The 23315-nt window shown below is 35.7% G+C and overlaps 1 protein-coding gene across 1 annotated transcript in view; it reads right to left on the bottom strand.

Moving 5' to 3' along the window:
• The window catches only part of SMYD3 (SET and MYND domain containing 3), a 385175-nt gene that overhangs the window by 314237 nt on the left and 47623 nt on the right, over positions 1 to 23315 (bottom strand). The window contains exons 3-5 of the mRNA XM_039697893.1: positions 20001 to 20108; positions 18856 to 18913; positions 14434 to 14570 (exon numbers count right to left, since the gene is read on the bottom strand). Of these exons, the coding sequence (XP_039553827.1) occupies positions 14434 to 14570; positions 18856 to 18913; positions 20001 to 20108 (303 nt within the window). The remainder of the gene's footprint in view (positions 1 to 14433; positions 14571 to 18855; positions 18914 to 20000; positions 20109 to 23315) is intronic.

Raw genomic sequence — 23315 nt, 5'->3', positions numbered from 1 at the left:
CATGCTTGGGTACATGATCCCCATACAGATCTGCAATCTGGACCAAAACAGTAGATCACCATCACTATGCAAAATTATCTTTTGGCCTTAAAAATCTTTCAGGCATTCTGAATATAAAATCTGTTGGTTTTCTTTCACACAGACCTAGTTATAAATTCAGTGTTAGTAAGAGGAGAGCAAAATTGACTATTTAAAAAAAGCTAGTTAGTTTTCAAAAAGACCAGGTGAACAGTGTAGGATCCCATGGCCATATCTTTTACTGTACCTTTTTTCCTGAGAACTCAGCTTTACTTGGAAATATAGATCAAAGTCACTTTGCCTCACTATTCTAAATTCCACAATTGATCATTACCTGTATTTAATGAACACTATTTGCTTTCATGAGCTAGAATAGTCACCTGCCCTCCTTCTTGAAGTCCTCTAAATTCTGTGCCATTTTGAGTCTAAAAAGTGGGACTCCGAGCTTCTCATTTGCTAGTAGTAGCATCATTACAGGTAAGCAAATTTTATTGGTCTAAAAGAGTTTTTTTCTGCCATAAAGAACTAAGACAACTAACAGCTCCCCACTGAAATGGCATAATATGTATAACAGCCACCCACTGGAAAGAAGAGACACCAGGAGAAAACTTGCCAAGCCCCAAATACACACCTTAATTCATATTGCTACATGTAAAAAGTCATTTCATGAGACCCAATGAGACTTCCAATCACTAAGAATACTAATTACAGAATTATCATCATCCAATCAAGCATTCCCTACTTAATCCTAGCTCAAGTAAATATCAATTGCCATTGAATGACAGCATGTAACACACTCCTACCTTCACATCTTGGAAAACTGACTGTGACAACTTTGGAGTAAAACAGTTCAGGAAAGGCAGCAGATAAATACAAATTACTGTTATTACGTGCTTGTTTGATCCAACAAGCTGAATGCAACAAGCTTCATCTTATACCTGCCTATGCACAATTCCTCATCTCCACCACAGCAATGCAAAAATGGACTCCAGAGAAATCTCCTCAAACTGCACACTGAAAACAGAGCTCCAGTCAAAGGGGTATCAGCATGATTAAAACCATATAGTGACAGATATTCACAACTTCCCACTTCCCCGATGTGTACAGGCTAATGCTAGCAAAATAATTAATATAGAATATGATTAACTACACAAATTAGTAGGAATGCACCAGCCTCTCATCACCTCCATTTCTCACGCTTAGGCACATGCACTTCAATTTCTACAAATATTTGTATGTTTGTCCCCAAAAACACCAAGAGATGCTCTGACAAAAAACAATGCTGCTCAAATGTTGTCTCAGACCTAACTGGAAAACACCATTTTCCCTTATAAGCAGGCTTCTTTTTCTCCTTCTGTGCCTTTCTTATGAGTCTAGAAATTGAATGAACAAAAATTATATTTGTAAATGTAATTTCTTGTGAATCTACAACAGTTAGATAGTAGTAAGAAGAGTTACTAGAAATCATACCATTTTGGATTCACTGAACTGGGCTGGTCAGTTTGCTTATATCATGGACAGGGCTGCCAGCAGAAATTTTATTTATTCTGCTATCTGTAGGACAATTCCGCGATTTGAAGATAAAAACTTCAAAGAAATACAGCTGGCAGCACCATGCTTGGAAAGCAGCTGTGTATATACTTACTCTTCTCCCAAACAATAGGCTACTTCATAGTCAAAAACCTCTTATTGCTGTGAATACTCCAGGTCTTTCAGTTTTCTTTTGTAGCGGAACTCTACCAATGCATTTTTCAAGAATGCAAAGTTACCAGACACATCTCTATTTATTTTGCAGTGTTTTTCTGTATTTACACATTTGTGTGGTTATGGAGATTTATCATCTCTCTGGACTTGTACACAGATCCAGATTCACTTTTAGCCCTTAAGCAAGAGTATACACTATGATTTGTTCACTTTTAGCCCTAACGCAAGAGTATACACTATGATTTGTTATCTACCAACCTCCAGGGCCATTGTGAGACATCAGAACTCTACCTAAGTTCAGCTGCCTCCAAGAAGATACAAGCATGCAAATAAGAACCATTAAGGTTGTACAACATCCTACTGTTACTGAGTACTTTTTGTTTACATGTTCTTATATTCTCTAATTTTTGCCATGACAAGATATTACAAAGACAGTTCAATAATATATAGGAAGTATTTCCATTAACATCACCATTAAGCCAAGTAGTTTTTTTGGTATCTGTGTAAAGTCAAAGTTAACCGGGAAAAGGTAATTTTCAAAACCACAGTTAACACAGCTAACTCAAATTGCTTCTATTGTTTATACCTTGTGATTCACTCATGCTGAAGATGATGGTACAAATCTTGCTGTGATTTTCAGCAGCCACTGTTAATTAATTTCAAGCATATTGTTTTTATAGGAGATAGTTAAATGCACTTATTCCTGATTTAAGTATCAGGTACAAGGATGGTAAGACAACAAGCTCAATTCCCTTCTTGGTCATTCCTGCCATCACTCAGCTCTGGAGTCAGCCTAGGTACATCGTTCAGGCAATTGGACAAATTTTGGTCCTGAGTAAACTAACAGAATGGGGGCAAACTAGTGAAGTACTGCACTAACCTTTATCACTGGAGCTTTTCAGAACTATCGCTTTCCAATCAAATTAACTGGAACTTACATTAAAAATTACCATCTGACTGTCTGATATGTCTAAAAGGATAGTTTAATGGGAAAAAAATGCTATGGAATGAGAAACAATGATCTTGTATAATTAAGACAGCAAATTATGTTGGACTCATATCTGTCATTGATCCAAATTCACTAGGAAAATTCCAACACTATCACTATATTCTCACAAGCTGCTTCTTCAGCTATATTTTTTCATAAAAAAAGGTAATTTTCAAAACCACAGTTAACACAACTAACCCAAATTGCTTCTATTTTTTATACCTTGTGATTCACTCATGCTGAAGATGATGGTACAAATCTTGCTGTGATTTTCAGCAGCCACTGTTAATTCATTTCAAGCATATTGTTTTTATAGGAGATAGTTAAATGCACTTATTCCTGATTTAAGTATCAGGTACAACGATGGTAAGACAACAAGCTCAATTCCCTTCTTGGTCATTCCTGCCATCACTCAGCTCTGGAGTCAGCCTAGGTACATCGTTCAGGCAATTGGACAAATTTTGGTCCTGAGTAAACTAACAGAATGGGGGCAAACTAGTGAAGTACTGCACTAACCTTTATCACTGGAGCTTTTCAGAACTATCGCTTTCCAATCAAATTAACTGGAACTTACATTAAAAATTACCATCTGACTGTCTGATATGTCTAAAAGGATAGTTTAATGGGAAAAAAATGCTATGGAATGAGAAACAATGATCTTGTATAATTAAGACAGCAAATTATGTTGGACTCATATCTGCCATTGATCCAAATTCACTAGGAAAATTCCAACACTATCACTATATTCTCACAAGCTGCTTCTTCAGCTACTATATATTTTTTCATAAAACTATAGATTACACTTTACTTCTTAATAGGCAAAAAATAGTCAATACATGCAACATTAATTATAAAACATAGGCAAATGAAATCTGTCATTTAGAGAGATACTTGGTTCAGATTTATGCAATTTAAACTATCACCAGGATGATGGATATTGTCTCAGGTTAAAAGAAACTCCAAAAAATATAAAAATACTTTTTAAAAAGTTGGAAGTTTAAAAGTAAAACAAGCAATTCTATGCTGTTGCAACAGCTTCTCACTACCACCCAGCTCATGGAATTTTACTCAAAGTATAAAAGCAAACATGATTCTTTCAGAAGATTAGGCAGCACAAATGCACACCATGCAAGCTGCTGTTTAAAATACCAATTTTTTAATTTCAGAACGAGCTTAAAGGCTGAAATTACTACAAAATGAGAAACATGTCGGCATTACTTAGTCTACATAATTTCTGCATAGCAGAAAACACTGATGTCACAGACGAGATGTGCACCCTTCTTTACTATCTTCCCAGACTAAAGACCCAAACAAGCACAATAATTTTCACCCACAACACTGAATGTGTATTGACAAAGCAGTAGGTTAGCACTTCACCACTTCTATCTTGACTAGGAGCAACACTTCACCACATCCTATCTATTTATATGATGAAACTCTGACTTCAATGGCTTTGTGATGCATAAAAATACCCTTCAAAGAGTGGGCATCCAATCCACTTTCCTCTGAAAGTTGAATGAAAATATGGGCCTTAATGGTAATAGAAGAAGAAAGAAGATTAATTTTATATTTGTGAGTACAGGCAAAGCACAAGGTTTGTTGACAGAATGAAGAATATTCTTGTGGAATGTGAGAAGGAAGAAAGCTTTAATACTTCAGATTTCTGTTTTAAACTAGAAAAATACTGCCAGATTTCCAAAAGTGATTATAAAAACTTTAATAACAGCTCACAACTACTTTAAATTCAGAAGGGAGATAAGTTCAAATCCACTATCTGCAGTATCTATGACATTAGGGACACATTTCAATGAACACATTTAAAATTTCAAAAAGCCCATCACCAGCACAGACATTTTCAAAGTATCCATAAGAAGAAATACAATTTACTGGTGATTACAGACATGAAAAAAGTCTAGTCAATATTTATATAATCAGGAAGAAAGGGGGAAGAAAAAAATTAAATCACTAAGGCAATGACTTCCTAAAGGGACTATTCCTCAGTCTGGCTCTGCCAGTCAATCTACATCTAACTTACCTGGGGACAGCATGGGAACTTCCAGTGTAGCTGTGTAAGGAGAGGCAAGCAAGAAAGGTATGACAAACTATCCCGACAGAGTTCTTGCACCTTGCTTGTGCAATCTGCTGTCAGCCACTATTGCAGAACATCCACAAGCACTGTCATGGGCTGTCATGAAACTATTTGAGACAGCCTTTGTCAGCTCCAGGTTGCTGTGGCACAAGCTAAGTGATCTCAGGCCAGCCGACAGCACATCAGTGCTGAACCACGGTGTGACAGCTGCTCACTCATACTAAAATACAGAATCAATTCAACTGATATTGAAGCAGCACTATGGTCTAGTTGTTTCTTTCTCCATCTTATGTCTACAACAAACTTAGGAGTAGTTTTAATGAAATAGAATGTGACACACCACAATTAGTGTTAAAGCAAAAAGATATATATTGGGGAATAGAGAGAAAACACACTTTTCAGGACTAAATTCCATGTACATAGGTATCATTTAATTGACACCCACCAAAATGCCTACTTGAGACAGAACTTGTGCACCTTCAATTGATACTTCAACCTGTCAGCTATTTGTCTCTACAGGATACCTGAAACAGATATTATCCTCATTTTCAGAGAGACTCTGAAGCAGCTCAGAATACTCCTGCAAGTCAACAACAGCACCACAAAGACATGGTTCCCCATCCTATATTCCAAGACCATGGTATTTTTCAACTGACTAGCAATCTACCGCTATGTCATTCTGGAAGAAAAAGAGTTTTGTGCCTTTTCATCTATTAAACATGTTGAACAAATCTCAGAGCTGATTAATAATCCTTCCACACAAAATCTTAGCTCTGCCACAGCCAAAACAAACAAACAAAAAATGCTTTAAGCAACCCCACTGCAGGTCATCCTGAAGACAAGGATAGACCACTTTGCTGCCAAAAGCATTGTAAACAGGTATCAGGCTTATCCTCCTCAATTAGAGGCTTTTAAAATTGCTGATAGAGGATGTAAATGGTTTTCATTTACTATTCAGATCTTTATTAAACATCTCCATGACCTTGTTTCATGCTGGCTTTTCCTAAACATAAAGGTGCCCCACCCCACACTTTTTTTTTTGCATGTACTCAAATTGCTACAACCACTGAAGCTTTTTGTCATCATTGCTTCCAGTTCATTTCCATAAGGGTGTCAGAAAACAAACAGACCGATGTATATCACATGTCAGAGACCACTGGCTTTTAAAAAAGTGTGTTTTGTGGACATGCTCTGAGCATAATTAGGCAAATTAATAGCAATTAATGTCCTGGCCACCTGGGTCCTTTTCAGTTCTACACTAAAATATAAAATCTTTAAAAAAATTATATATATATATAAAATAGATAAATAAATAAATGTGTGTTTGAGAGCCCAAACTGTTGCAAAATATCCTACACTACTCTGCCATTTATTTCTCTAAACTGTTTTCTGCCATCTTATTACTTTCAACTTAGCCCAACAGAAGAAGTGTCAAATGAACAAGAAATATACAACTTTCCTTTCACACACCCCCCCAATGCTGGCTCGCTCCAGTCAGCAACTTTTCTATCAGTTTATGCTTCTCAATCTGTGCTGAATTAACTTCCTTAAAAATTAGTCTTTCTGCTTCCCTTCACTCTTCAAGAAAAAAGCTTTCATTCCTATGACAAAAAACCAAATTATTACAAATTCTACCAAACCACTCCTTGTAAAATATTATTGCCTTAAAACTCTTCTACCTCATTTTCCACACCTGGTGCTTGTTATACTACAGGCAGTTTGTAAAACAGATGGTACATACAACTAAATGAGGCAACCCCAATTATACCATAAGTTCAATTTGAAGTATTGAAGTCTTATAGTTTTACTTTCACTGCAACAAGCTTTGTTAGCAAAAGCTTATATTTTAATTGTGATCATGCACTCTAATTTAAAATCAGATAAAATGGTTGAAGCCTTGCTTAATGGTCTGGTATAATATCCTTTTGCTCTTCAAGGTAACTACTGTGACTGGAAATTAAGATAATTGCTATGGAAAACAATCTCCCCAAATTATAATTCAATGGGGAAATAACAGAAAATCAGGAAACCTGAAAAATCACCTTAGACAAAAATAACTTCCTGTGATGACTCAACTTTCATTTGGCAAAGCAAAGACAGAGGAGTCTTCTCAGACTATTTATCACCCTTACTACAGTACTGCTGCAATATTTCTTACTCTTTGATTAAAACATTCAGTAACTTTTCTCTAATCTCTATTTACACTATTGCTTCTAAAGCTGATGCACAGTGGTTGCCACTTTTTCTGCAATCTTAATTTCAAGAAATAACATTGAGCTAAACAAACAGCATAAGAAATACAACACAAATCCTAGCACCAGTATAGAACTATTTCTGCAAAATTTAAAACACAACTTAAGATGTAGGCTCTTAAAAACAACTGTGCATATTCCAGTTGTCTTTACACTTGCCCATTGTTCCATTGTAGAAACAAGCAGCAGACTGTGACTGCTACATTGTGTGGTAGGACAGATGTGGTTTGGTTCTGACTGCCCTACAGAACTCTTATGAAAAGGCAGCTACCTTCTATTAGCCTTAGTTTTCTTACAAATACTTGTCTGGTACACAAGAAAACTATTAAGAATTAATGCTAAATTTTATTCAAGTTCTTCTTGAAGCTTGTTGGAAGCACTACACAAGTGAAAAGCATTATTGCCATTTAACAGGCATGTTGAAATCACAGACAAATTTAAATTTAAAATAAGGTCAACTTCAGATTTTCTACATACTCCTATGCTTTCAAGAGCAGCAGAATTGAAGCACCAAAGTTTTCTCCTAATACATTTAGCTTTTCCGACTTCCTTTGAGTTTGTGTACTGCAGAGGCTGATGTTAGTTTATTCCCCTCTTGCTAGATACAACAGCAACTCAGAATCAACAATACATGTTAGGCAAATGATCATTCATATTTTCTCAGTACAACTATGAACAACTATCAGAATGACTTCTGTTATGTTACTGTGGAATACATTGGAAAGAGAGTACAGAAAATTTCTACTGGAACTATTTTGGCAGTAACTAACACAGTATTTCTAATGATTGCAAGTCAGTTCTTCACAGCTGTGTGAAGTTTTCAGCAGCTTAAACCCACACACACAGACAAATGCAGAGTCCATACTCCCTTGTCCATTAATACATGTTAGGCAAATGATCATTCATATTTTCTCAGTACAACTATGAACAACTATCAGAATGACTTCTGTTATGTTACTGTGGAATACATTGGAAAGAGAGTACAGAAAAATTATCCTGGAACTATTTTGGCAGTAACTAACACAGTATTTCTAATGATTGCTAGTCAGTTCTTCACAGTTGCATGAAGTTTTCAGCAGCTTAAAACCACAAATGCAGAGTCCATGCTCCCTTGTCCATATTCCCACCAAACAAAACCTTATCAACTCAACCAATACCACTATAAGTAAAAAGATAATCACAAATCTCATGCAGCAGACTTCATGATGGCAATAGTCAGAGAAAAAGGTTCCGATATAGTCTGACGAGCAGGAACATATTCTTACAACTCTAAAAAGAAGAGTCAAGAAGATTAACAAACACAAATGTATGTTAAGCACCTAAGCTTAACCAATGTTGTTTCAGGTATTCCTGTAAATTATAAGACTTTAGCATTTATGTTAAAAAGAACTATCAAAATTAAAATATTTTTGCAAAATAGTTTCCCAGGCCATGACTAAAAATAAATTTGTCAGTACTGGTCTCCAATTTACCATGAGACAGGGAAGCAATGTACATTAGCTTTGAATTACACAAAGAACAACGATGGATTAAACATGCACTTGCTTTTTTCCTGCCTCCAGGAAAAAACTTCACAGCCTCCCAACCACAGGGAAACTGAAAAGTGCATCCACAGTTAATTAGATTAGCAAGCCTAGCATCAGAAAGCAACATTTACCCATATGTTTTTAACAACTCGTAACCTGCTCATAACTTTATCCTAATATTTCTTTTTACTTTCTTGATACAAAATCTATTTTAATTTCCCTGATTCCAGGAACTACGTTAACCAGTGAATCCTAAGAGTAACCTACTGAAAGCTTTACTTAAGAATATCTTGACCATGTACCTTGTATTCCAAGGTCTTCCCAGAGAACACTGAGCCTATAAGATCTGAAGGAGCAATGTGAAGATGAAACACACTTTACCAGTCACATTATTAAATATCTCCTTCAACTTGTCCATAAAACAACACACAAATAAATTACCATAATTTAGTATTCAGGCTTTACAAAGGCCAAATGACACTGCTCAGCTCCTAGTTCTCCTCTGCCTATGATGATCCATACCAAAACCCTTTTAACAGTGAGATTTCTTTTTAACTGGTAGTAATACCTCTTGAGTTGAAAATAAATTCTTTCAAAGCATTGAGTGGAATAAAAAGTAAGTATAGAAAAGTTAGAAGAACAAGTGAAAACATCTAAATTTTGATAGGATGAATAAACAAAGGATTTTAAAGAGACTAGGGCACTTTGCCTCTTGAGGGATATACCTCTGTACTTTATAGAGCCTCCTTACTACTTCTTAAGTTTAAAATAAAACCAACTACACCAACAGCCTAAACAGACAATTGGTTTTCTGGCTAAAACTTTTTGTGGGCACAGGGATTGGCTTACGACATGAAACTTGCATCTCTTCTTCACTCTTATGTCAATTTCACAAACCTCAAAAAATTGAGATGAAAATAAATTAATCTGACATATAAAATTGCACACGTTTCTAACACATACAGATACTTCTTTTTGCACTACCCTAGACTTACAGCTCTACAGTCATTCAGACCTGTTTTTACTCTTTGGTCTGTGTCAATTCTAAACTGACCTGAAAAGGAAAGAGTAGAACAGCACCTGAGAAGATAGTGGTGAGCAGCACATCCACGACCTGTATTAAGGACTACTCACCTCCCACATATACAGGTGTGTGACCTCTCCAGTGAACTAAAAGAATGCAGCACACCTACTTTCAAGGTAGAATCTGTTCATAACAAAAAGGTGTCAAGATTGGAACTGCAGGAAAGATTGAAAATTTCAGAAAGCTAAAAATTCTTTGTCTCATTCCTATCATCCCACATGTGGTTAAAATACTGTCCAGAAATGAAATTTTGCACAACAGAAGAGTTAGGGAGACTGCTATTTCAGGGTATCATCTCTGCTCTATGTGTTGCCTTTTTCCCAACTTGGAAATGAAACTCAAGAGAATTTTAGTAGGAAGGCAACATAAAAGAGGATCTTTATTTGAAGGCCTCCAGGGGCAGTTATGGAAAGATGTCCACAAAAGGCCACATATGGATGAGTACATATTTATAGGTTTTAGAAAAGTAGCATAATTGATAAAAAGCACTTAGGAGGACAAGTGGTGATTCAATTTCCCCTCCAGGTCAAGCCCCTTCTCTGGAGCCCCCCCTTCAGCACTAGCTGTGCTTTGTCCACGAGAATGCATCTCAAAGAGTCATTCTTGGCCTTGGTTCCCAGCAAGAACCAAGATAGCACTGGGGCCTTGTACCTCCCAGGGCTTGGAGCTCTGGAATTTGTTTTGTCTTTCTGCTTAGGGAAAGGCCATGGAAAATTACAGGGATAACTTGCCACCAATAAAATAGGCTACAGAGCTACAAATATGTGTGTGAAAAATATAGAGAACATATAAAAGGTAAAAAAAGGCAAAACCCAAAATGGCATCATATGGGGATCCCTAACATCTTCAATTCAGCATCCTTTCCCAAAAAGTTTATGAATAGTTTCATCAAAATATCCTCTAGAAAACTTCTTTCCAATAAAATTCTGGTTTAAGTTTACTAAACTGACCTAGAAGTCTCCTTGTAGCAGTTCATTAATTGTAACTGGATTTTATCTTACTCCTAGTTAAGGTAGAGGTGGCCTATACTTTATAATTCTTATAAATGTGAGGAGCTGAAATTAGGAGATCTTTAAAATGGCTATCATACTAACATACATCAGAATCTCTTATTTCTCATTAATTGGAAAATAAATTTTCAAACTGTTTCAAAATGCACAAAAAGTGTATACTGTCACAGTATGAGTAGCTGCACTTCTATGTAAAACACCAAGCCTATATTTGGTCTAAAAGAAGTCATCTTAGGCCTGATTCCTGTCAGTAGAGTCAGTCACAGGTTTATGATAGGTACAGAGTTTATCCAATGTCTTAAAGAGGTTCACATTGTTCTGTCTGATAGTATTAAAAGAACCATAAATGTATACAAGAATTTTATTCTTTATCCTGCATCCATTAAATGTCTCAAAGGACTCCAGGCCACCTCCTCACACATGTAAGTAAAAGCTGAAGAATAAAAAGCAAGGACTGATTTTTATCTCAAGGTTATGGAAACATCATTAAACCATAAAACCACGCTGTCAAAAATTTATCTTGACATTAGAAAATGTCTCAGTGGAGTTAAAGCCTTACCACGTAATTAGCTGCAGATAATTCTGTTTAATACTGAGGATCAGAATTTTAAAACAGTCACAACCTTGATAAATGGCACGTTAAATAAACTGAAGCTTGCAAAAAGTGATCAGATAACAAAAATGAGAAAATTCAACTCCAGCTTAAAGGACAGTTGATACAAAAGCAAATTATCTAGTAAGGACAGGGCAACACTGTCAGAAAGAAAGGTGCATATCCCTTCTGAAACACCTCCCCATCCAGTACAGCTGGTATTTTCCACAGATCTCATGCAAACTAAAAATACATTGGGGTGAAATTCTGCCCCCATGGAAAGAAATGGCAAAATGTTCTTTGATTTTAAATGGGCAGTTTCTACAATTGCACATTCAGAGGGATTCTCTGCCTATTAAGCATCACAAGCAAGTGAATAAAACTATAATTAATTTTCACAAAGACAAGAGCAGTGGACAGCAGAGAAGGAGGACTGTTTAAAAGAGCTTCTGAGAAGCTCTTTTGACCTAAACTTAGAGATTTTCCAAGAACCATCTGGAATATAGTCACCTCACCACAGGATAATTTTTCTCTTTTGTCTGGCAGTCTGTTTATTTTCCTTCTTGAGAATCCAGCATCAAACAGAATAAAAAATGACCTTTGACTGGATCTTTTTGTGGCATGCAATGAAAGAACTGATCCAAAAAAGTTCAATGTTCGAATAAGCACCTACTGAACTTGAAAGGAATGTTGGAAGCGATTGGGAAAACAAGATTACATCTTGAAGTTATGTATCTGTAGTATTTCTTTATTCTATTGACCACACAGGGAAGTCATCACAGCTGGTCTTCTTTAGAGTTACACTACAGAGAAGAGAGTGCCAAAGTCTTATCAGAGACTTTACAGTTCCAAAGTCTTATATTTTACCTGCTGAGAATAAGCATCCATACTCAGCTTAAAAAAAAAAAAAATTCATGGACATCCAGCTTATCTTCCAAAGAACATTCCATGGGAATGGCAGAAAATGTCTGCTGCTACCTCCCTAGGGATAGGGAAATACTAAATTAATATTTTAATACAATATCACACTCATAACAAACTCATTTGAAAACCAAATTGGGAAAGACGTAAAATGCCAGTAGAAAATTAGAAAGTGACAAGGTCTTACAAAAAGCTTGACAGTTGTGCTTGACTGAACTCTGAAAAAGATACCAATTTTACTCATGTAAAGCACGTGGCTGTTGACTGCTCTTTTCTCCCAACCACTCACCTGTCCAGTCAGATTCTCCTATCCCTTCTGCCAGTTCTTTTCAGTATTAATAATATCAAGTATGTGTACACATGACAGGTCTATGTCATTTGCTCTCCATTTTCCCAGAGCAGACTATCACACAGACTAAGCAAAACCATCAAAAGAAGGAAATGAGCCCTAGTTTAATAGACAAAAAAATCCCCAACCAAAAACAACAACTAAAAACAGCACTTTTCCATACATTCAACATAGTGGGGAAAAAGTCACAGTCAACTTATAAAAAATATCTTTGTGACACCAAAGCTACAGTAGGATAAATGTTGTCATTAACAGAAGCATTCCCAGTTCTCCAGTTTACAAAATATGGAGCTGGGAAGTCTTGGCTTTCACTCTGCCCTTGACGGCCACTTACATCACCATGGTAAAATACATGGGAGTGGAGAGGAGGTGCGCATATGTGCACATGCTTGTGCATGTGTGTACATACAAAAATTAAAAACATTCTGCACTTTCTTCACCACTGTTCCAATGTGTTTAGCAGTCATCACACTGTTTCTGAAAGCCACATGGCCATTCTCCGTCTTAAGCTTATTATTACATAGAAGGCAAAAACATTTGGAAAGAACTTCTTACAAGCTGCAACTCAGTTCAAACTGAGTAGGCAGTGATCACATGGCCATTCTCCGTCTTAAGCTTATTATTAAACATTTGGAAAGAACTTCATACAAGCTGCAACTCAGTTCAAGCTGAGTAGACAGTGATTATCTTCTGATAATCAGTTTTATCTTCAGCTGCACAAACTCTCTACACCAGATAACACAACGTGCATGTTTCATGTGAAATGCCACTGACAAAGCTTAGGCCAAACCAGCATGCCAACACAAGACAATAAAACAGCTTGATTGGAGATGAGATAGTAAAGGGTTTTATCTATGCACCCTTTGGACTGGGTCTATTTCAGACTGTGTGATTTTTCAGGTAAAATTGCAATTTTGCATCACAGCAGTCTAACCACCAATAAAAAACAATCCAGAAAAACAACACAGTTGATTAAATTGCTCCTGTTCCTGTCCACAGGGGAAAAAAAAAAGGGTTTTTAACTGTGCAAAGACTTATTTTAAATGTTAAAAAAAAAATTTACAGAATTTTTATTTAATTTCTCCCAAACAGGTTCTTTCCTTATTTATAGCAGAAAAAACAATGTTCTACTTCGACTTACTTCATAAGAATACACACTAAAATAACCAAAAGATAAATAAGATAAATCTTATGGCAGAATTTATCAATCAATTAGAAATCAAAAAATTAAATTGAGTTAAAACTATGAGTACCCTTCATTTAAATATTTCTGCTATCATTGTTTGAATCTACCTTCCTGAATTGAAAGTAATAAAATATCTACACCAAAAGCGAACAATATTTAGTTAGTAACACAATAAACATTTTACATACTGTGGAATTAAATTTTAAATACTTTATATGTCACCTTTAGCAATAAATAATCCACAAGACCTCTAGAAAAAAGCAGCTTGTAGGATACAGTACTATCACAAACACTAGCATATACCTCTAAATGACAAAGTGGGATGGAAGGATATCTGCAAATATATTTCACTTTGCAGAAAAATGTTAGGCTGAAGAGTATGCTCTTCATTACTGTGAAAAAATTACTCAGGATGATTGACTCAATTATACTTGAACTTTCTTGGCTTTTTTCTCACCCAACAACTTTAACATGATAATTTTTAAAAAGGAAAAGAAAAAATATCCTCTGGCTACTGCTTTAATTTTGAAATGTTGCAATTATATTAAAGTTATAATTCTACTTAAATACTGACTGAATAAAAAAGTAGTTTGAATTCACTTTGTCATATATCACATTCTGAATGTATCTACTGAACTCCCACTCAGAAATAAATCGTGAACATGAGGAAAAGATAATTTATGAGTTGTCAAGAAACCAGATTTTAACACTTACTTTTGTGAAGATCTGAAAAAAGTCAATTGCAGGTGGCAATTGAGACTCATCCTGGATCTCAGTTTTCAAATACAGTTGCAAAGTCTGTGCAAGGTGCCTGAGGCCATCTTTCATTTCTTCACTTAGTCGTTCAGTGTCTTATTGGGAAATGGAAAAAAAGTAGACCATGTCATAAACAGAACATTTCACCAACATTTTGAAAACATCCAATGGCAGCCATACAGTCTAGACATTTCCAGTCCAGGAATTAATCTTGACAGAGGGCAGTTTTGACAGAGGGCAGACATTTCTCATTTTTCATGACAGTTACCTATCAACACACAGTAGAGTTTATCAGGTTGCTACTGCCAAATCATATGAATGTGACAGCAAGTTAAAGATCAAAAGCCAATAGATAAAGCAGATGTGTAAGCAGATGTAAGACATTACATACAAAAATTAGGCATCTGGGTTTGTAACATTAACCACATTAGAAATATGTTTGGAACTTTATGCAGCAGTACATATTTTTATACTGCATTCTCCATAGATGTGTCAGAAACACTTTATGCTAACAGATGAAACAGAAAAGCATTTATGAACAAAAGGAGTTTCATACAGAGGAACTGGTAAACAATGAATATGAAAAAATAATAATAAATATCACTTTATTATAAAGTACCACTATTCATGTTTTTCAGATACAAATCCTGAAGCAGAAAGAATCACAGTGCCTCATTTTCTAATTAAGTGATTATGCATGCATCAGGTCTCTGATAACACTGGAAGTGGAACTGCTCCTGCTCTAGCAAGTTCACTGCCTGACTACCTGCTTCACATTTTCTTTTTCCTACCAGTTAGTACAAAATGGAGAACGTAAAGCAGAACAGATTCAAACACCAGTCTATAACAAAAGGCAGAGATTTATGATGCACTACGAATCAATTTTATCTCTGCATAATGGTGAATTGTTATTTCATTATAAACATCTATAGATGCTCACAGCACTATCCAAGTGCAATTAACAGTGTGGATGTTTGCAGGTGATTTTGTAAGCATAAATGAATGTAAGTGTTAGAAATCCAGACACGTATGTTTTTCATAATGTAAAATCTCTGGTACAGAAAAATATAGTATCTATGAGAACTGTGTCTTCAAGACAAGCAGCAAACTTTTAGATGACTGAAACAAGCAAGTTTTAAAAATATAAAAGAAAAATTATGAACACGCACTTGCATTTTCTTATAAAATATTCCTTTGGAAACAAAAATACTTTTTCCTTCAAATGTAATTAATCAAGACAACATGTGATTTACCTTAAACTATCTACAATACATTACAAAATATATTATAACAAAGAGAGGAAGGCATGGTTTGTTTCACTGTTGGCAAATATAACAACCCTAGACTAAAGAAGTGAAATCATATAAGAAGCGTGTTACAAATGGACATTGTAGCTTAGGACAGATGTGAACATGAATACGAAAACCAACTGGAACTTCAGGGAGAACTGATAGAGATGGAAGCAGAATGCAATTATCCACACTGGAATCCGTCCAGGACATCAGAGCTAATGATCCAGAAAAAAAATCCCATGGGAACCTTAATGGAAAATGATCAAGACCTGGTTTTCCAAGCACATTTTAAAAAAGACCAAAAGCAAAATGAAATTAAATTTGTGTATGTTTTCAATTTTTGTTTTTAAGAAACTTTTTTTCACTCATTTCAGAAACCTGATGTGGGAAACAAAATGCAACAAAAGGCCTAGAAAAAACTGCTAAACAAGGTGTGGGGATTTAGTTATGTAACACTGATTCTTACACAATTAAAGTAGCAAAATATGTGCCCCATAATACAGCACACAAACTGTTTTCTGAACACTGAATCCTGGTAAGTAAAAACAAAGATGATTTCTGAATTGCTGTAACATACAGATAGCTCAGAGAACTAAGGAAGGAAGGAATTGTCTTAAGATAAATGAGAACTAGCAAAAGTAACAATGCTCAGAGAGACCCCTCCTACTTAATCTGAGTTTCAGAATATATAAAGGAATTTCCAGGAACTATGGAGATTGGAAAAGAACTTCATAAAGGGCTGGATGCCTCCACATGCTTTGTGATTTTTCATGTATTATACATTTTAGCAGATAACTATTCAAAAAGTGTATAAAACTTTATACACTTCCATTCAGTTTATATGTCTCCTGCACTAAAAATCAACCAACAGTATAAAGTAGTGTTGAAAAGTAATAGTGTAAAGCAAAATGAGACAGCATAGTGTCAAGAACAATTTTCAAAAATAAGATATTTTGGAATTAGAAGCGGGGGGGGAACCCAAAAAAAAAGATTGAAAGAGTACCAATGAGAATTCTGTCACATTTCTAATTAGTGTTGAAACATTATCTTCTGTTACAAAAATGCTCCCTGAGAATATTTTTATTTTGGATTACAGCCTGTATTTATAGTTCATGTGGTTCTATTAAAAGAAATCTTTTCTCCTATATACGTAAGCCTCTAATGAAAATGCATTTCTGATTTTCCTAGAGATTCCACTATGTACACAAAGAAACAAAAGCTTTATCAACACAATTCATAAACTGTGCAGCAAACAGGGAAATTGTTATGAAATAACTGAAGCTTTTGGAGCATACAGAGGCAGCAAAAAAAAAATCACAGCCACCAGAAGTTCTCACACCAACCTAAAACACTTTCAGATTTTTTTAACTCCAAAACCATAGGGACCATCTATTCACTCTAACAAGGAAGCCAGGAAAACACAAGTAAAGAGACAGCCAAAACCTTTACATAAGATTATGCATAGGCCATTGGTACTGTGGCCTCAGTTAATGTGTTAATGTCCTAAACTCTTGGTGCTGTGGAGTTAAGAAGATTCCACAGGAATTGTTATTAAGACTCAGAGTAAGTACAGATGAAACACTACATGTGGATCTCTCATTTGTCTTCTCCTGAACTAACTGGCTATGTATCAGTTATTTCTGTATCAGTGAGAGGACAGTCATCCCATCTGTATCACAGGCCATATCACCATTTCCTTCAGAATTAGAATTTTAGCAGAAGCTTCTGGCCACTCTACAGACTTTTGTACCCTTTATTCATTGCAGCTCAGGCCTGTTCAACACCAAGCTTCTCTCCAGACAACTTATCACACTATTCCCCTTGTCTCCAGTCAAGTCAAGAAAGCTGAGAACATCTCCTGAAGGGTACTGAGAAACCAGTTTGTATGGAACAATCAGTTACAAAACAATCTTTGCCTACACTAGAGACAACTGCTGTATAAGTGATCAATATTTAATTTTTAAAGGGAGACTCTTCCTGTCCAGTTCCTCCTGCAGCACTCTTCAATCAGCCATTGGTATAATAAAGACTCTTTCCTTGGATCCTAGCAGTGTAATGAAGCATAAAAGTCCATAGTCTACTTAATTTTATAATTTTAACTTAATTTGAAGCATCTGTTTTCCATAAACCTTTGTTACATGAATTGAGAATATCTATTGCAGAAAATCACTGTGTTTTAAATAACTGAAATCTATCCATTTTAATTTGCTGCCTTGTTAAGGTATTTTGTCCTTGCACTTTGGGACAAGGCAACAGAATGTCAGGGTGTTCAGAAGTAAAATTAACATTATGTGTTGCATTTTTTATGTTTCTACAGGTTTTATTTCTAACTGTACCAACTGATCAAACTGGTTTGTAGCCAAAACTCTGAATAATACTAAAACATTGAGGTAATCAATATATTCACATTACTGTCCAGCAAATCCCTCTAAGCAAGATGCAAAAATGAACCAAGAATCTATTTCCCTCTAAGTCTTCAAGATGCCACAAAATATGAAAAAAAAAGTTTCCTATTTTAACATTTGCTCTGCTGAGAGATTGTAATGAGCATCTTTTTCTACCCAAACAGTAGAAACTTCTGAAGCCACAAAAGTAGTAACTGCACAATTTCATTTTTTTTCTCTATTGAAAGGTCATGTACAAGAAAAATATATACATATCCCTTTTAAATTTAACTTTCCTATTTCTGGAGTCTATTTTGAAGCTTTATGCAATAGCACATAAGTATTAAAAAAGTAAAACCCTAGTAAAATATATGTACTATTGTATATGTATGTAGAAATATTCACACTGTATGTAGTAAGGCAGACACTGGGTAAATTAAAAAATGAGCAAGCAAGATTTTCATTGTAAAATGCAAAAATAAAAATACTAAAGCAAAAATATCAGGAAGGTTTTGCTTCAAGAAAACAGGCATGTTTTTCCTTTTATCTTTGAAATAACTCTTCTTTTCCACAGAGGTTTTTATCTTTGATTCTGTTATTCCACAGAGCAAACCTTCAGAAGGCAAGCTGCAAGAAAATCAGATGGCCCTTTCATAAAGCAGACCTGGGAAGAGCTTCCTGAAATCTGGCTGGCAATTACTTACTTGACTGAAGATCGGAAAAAGAGTACAGTTTCTCAGAAGGGCATACTGATTGTCTGAGCTGTAGAGCAAAAACAGATAATTAACACTCACATAGCATAGTTTTATCCTGCAAACACTCTACATGACTGATTATTCTGTGTGATAAATGCATCAGATAATCAGGTAAGGCCAACAGCATCAACATAAATCCAGGACTTTACATGAACTATTCTAAAAAACTTAATTTCTTTGTTGTTATAAGACTTTCTACTCATTTTGAATTTTTTTAACGCTTTGGCAGCTTACCTTTAGTAACGTACTTTAGCCCTTTAGAACATAATTGAAATCAGATTATGAGGTTTGTAGTTTCAGAGTTCATATGACTAGAATTAATGCACAGTATTGCTAGGTACATATTTGCCCTTTAAAAAGTATCATGCACAAACTCTTCACAACAATGTATAAAATAAGTGTGAAATCATATTTTATCACATCAGCCACAACAAAGGCCTGCACTTTCATCCAACACAGACAGCATCATAGCAGGTTCAGCAAAAAATATGATTTACAATCCCACACATCTATAAGCTGCTTGAACTGTCAGAAAATTTAGTCCATATAAAGTAATCAAACTGTGGGAATGTCAAACACCCAGGACTTCCAAGAGAGTTTAGAAAAAGTCAAACGTTGAAAAAGGTAATTGAGATTATGAGAACCCAACATGGAAAGCATGGCACTATGCCCTCTAAAGAAAGGGCTAGCTACCAGTGCTTCTGCCCTTACCACTCATTCAAACAACACCTAATGAGGTCTCCATCAGGTTAACAGAAGAGCACCAATAACTTCAGTAGTATTGAAGGGCAAAGAGTGTCTCTCCATGTTTTTCTTCCAGGCAGGAATAAGCTTAGATTCTACCACATAGCCATAGGAAAAGAAAGTCAATAAACACATCCCTCGAGCTTAGTTATGTCTGTTTTGGAATTTCTTGATCCTTTCAGCCTTTCTGCAAATTAATCAGTAAACTTGTAATGCAATTTACAGTCTAATTTTTTTCAGCACTCCCACTCACTTCAGCCTTGTAGTTCATAATTGCATTAAAAATGTAGAGTGAGAAAGCATTTATCAGAATTTGCTGCCCTGAATCAATCTAAAAGAATATCACTTACTAGTTTAAAAACAATCCTTCCAGCAAGTCTGACAGAGTCTGGAGGAAAATTGGGCTCAATGTTCTTAAGACACTTGCATTCCTGCTTGTGGTCCAGCCAAGCTTCTTTCTATTGGGATATATTAAAGAGGAAGAATAACAAAATTAAGTGCATTTTATTTTACATAACCTGTATCCTACATTTTTTATACATACATACATATTATATATATAATTATCTATAGTTATATATGCACAGAAACATGCTCCAAAAATATGCACTAATTCTCATTTGTTGTGGCATGAAGCAGCAACAGTATGTAGCTGCTTACTTCATAACATTGGAGGATGCTAGAGAGGATGCTATCCAACACACACAAAACTCTAGGCACGTGTTCACTCAGCAGTCAAGACTGCAGAGGCCTTCAGAGTCCATTCACTGCACTAAATGCAGCTGGTCTAATGCAGTGGTCAAGTGTTCTGTCCTGCAAAAACTGTCCCCAAATATCCCTGAGCTGATGAGATATCAATGCCCACAGCTGGAAGGACTGGTAGTGGTATTTTTCACAGTTCAGACCAGGAGTGGTCACTGATACCAAAACAGAAGACAGAACCAAAAATATTTTATTTACATATATTACCCAAACCTGAAATTTTGCTTCACGGGCCACTTTGATTGATCCTCAAGGTTTCAGTACTTTGATTAGAATAGCAGAGACAGACTAACACTTCCATAGCAGGGAAGAGTTGGGATGATAAGATAAAGGAAATATTGAAATATCTCTTTTTTCCCCTACCATTCATTGTTGCCCCAAGATTAGTGCAGAAAAGCAGCAAGAATGAGTCTTCAGCTAAAGAAATATGTTGGAAGAAAATCTTTGATCACTTTTTCTTCCTGTCTTCTGTCTCTACAAGCAGAAAATTCTGCTTATAATATACAAAAAAAAATCTAACATACTACATATTTATACATTTTATTTGCATATTCACAGTTCATGTTTGAAGCTACACAGCTGTTTCAAATAGTTTTAAAAGCAAATTAAAAGAACAGGGCACGACAAAAATTGTTATAATGACAAGTACTCAGAACCAAGGTCTCCTGAAGGTGACATTTTCTTACAAATTTGAGTAAGGGAAAAAAACATGAACCCAGAAGACCAGTTTCTGCTAGGTGAGTGTCACAGAGAAAATGATTGTCTAATGTTAGGTACATGTTCAGCAATTAAAAAAAAAAGATTAAATGGCAGAGCTATGTGTAAGGGCACATCAGACCTGGAGATGCTGACATGCAAGTTATAAAGATTCCAAAGGCAATCACACAATTTTTTCCTAAGCTGCATTTAAGTGAGGGAATTGTTTCAGGTAACTAGGTTTCAGCACCAGTAGAATTTATTATATTTAATTCAGGATTTTTTCCCCTGTGGCTTACATGTAATAAATAAATGGAAGTTTTTATTTCTTTCAGATACATGAGAGATTTGTAATTTCATTTCTTTTACCCATAACTCTACAAGGAGAAAAAATTACACCAAGAAGGCATTAATCCAAATACAGTTAGTGTCACATGCTGTCTGGCAAATAAAAGTTAAGTATTTAGTGCTGAATAGAATTATCCTTGTCTAGAAAAAACAAAGTCATGCTTGGAAATGTCCAGACATTGTTCTGTGTAATATAATTATATTGGCATTTTTATCCAACTTAAACTAAAAGTGTTCCTAGGAGTAAGCCTTTACTGTCAATTTTTTTCCTCTACATAAATGTTGCACAGAATTTTAAACATGCTAGAGGTGACATCAAAATGATTAATAACTTACCCAACCAATACAGCTCTAATGAGATGAAATATTCTGGACCACATAGCATCACATGCCATGTTTCTTTGTGAGCATTCCCATGTGATAAGAGTAGTTCAAATACACACCTTTCATGAAAAAGCTCTTTGGCCAAAACTGATGCTAAAAGGGAATCACTGATTCCTCTGCAGAAGGAGCTAGAATAGAATAGGGATTGCCAGTCACTTATTCCCAAATGGTCAGGGAGAGAGAGGAAAGCTCCAAATGCATTAAATATAATGAAATTCAACAATATTTCTTCTTACTATCCATACAACATGGATACAAATTACAGGACAATATGAAAACAAAGATTTGCGACCCTGGAGAGACCTACTGTTAAAGTCAGTCTCTAACAATACTTATTGGTTGGACTTATGTTAGTCCCATGTTTCTGGTGGGAGAGTTTTCTTAATTCTGTGTACCCTGGCTTTCAGTAAAGATTTTTATATTCTGTATCCAGCACAAGTATAAACACTGCAGTGCAGAGAAATGGCCACCTGGTATGATCCTTCTCCTCCATGCCAGGGAAGGTCTTCCAGTTTTGCAAAGATTTCTTTTCCCCTGTTAGAAATGAACACTAATAGAAGGAGGTAAAGAAAGGCAAGTGAACAATACAGGGCAAAACCCTCCTCCTCAAGGTTTCACTACACTTAGGAACTTGGAAAGAATATCTTTCTGTTTATCTTCTCCCAAAGCATGTCTCTCCTTCAATCTCAATGCATCCCAAGTGCAAATCCTCAGGCTTCATCCAAGGGAAAATGGTCAGCACCCACCTGGCCACAGAGATTCTGAAGCATAGAGCTCTTTACTGGTGGCAGCTTGAGAGTCTGCCCACTGAACCAGCACCAGACCAACTCCAACACCTCCCTGCACAAGCCAGGATCACCTCCTGCTGCCAAAGACCCCTCACAAATGCCTGCAATGTCTTGCACATTTTCAGCTGAGCGATCTTGCCAATGCACATCCATTCTTTCACAGACATAAGCTATTGCTGTCTCCCTTTGGAGCCTGAATGTACAAAGATCCTAAAGCAATGTTGATGAAACAAAGGTTTCCCTTGTCTTCTATGCAAGATCACAAAAAATGAATGCTTCCTGCAGATTAATGTGCTAATAAAAAACTGTTAAAGACAAAGGTTTTGATCTGTTAAAAGCAAATAATCTGTAATTTCCAAATGACTGTTTAAATTTTCCCAGAATGTCTTTTTACTTTTATTGCATTAGTTCAATAATGTTTGATATTATCACATTCAGAATTCTGCCTGAAATTGCTGTTCCATTTTTCAGGGATTATCATCTATATCATTGGTCTCCAATTTATGGGATACACCACATAAATAAACATAGCCAGGGGTGATAACAACAGTGATTATGAGGAGCACCAGATGGGATAATCCTACCTTTGGAGAGACACCCAGCCAACATAACATTGCTAAAAGGCAGGCAACCCATGAAATTAGGCATCAACAAGTGGCAAAGGGGCTGCAACAGGGAAATGCCAAA

Source organism: Passer montanus, unplaced genomic scaffold, assembly GCF_014805655.1.
Source record: "Passer montanus isolate IOZ18808 unplaced genomic scaffold, ASM1480565v1 scaffold12, whole genome shotgun sequence".
Classification (NCBI taxonomy): Eukaryota; Metazoa; Chordata; class Aves; order Passeriformes; family Passeridae; genus Passer; species Passer montanus.
The sequence above is the reverse complement of the archived record's forward strand: the minus strand, read 5'-3'. Positions and strand labels throughout refer to the sequence as shown.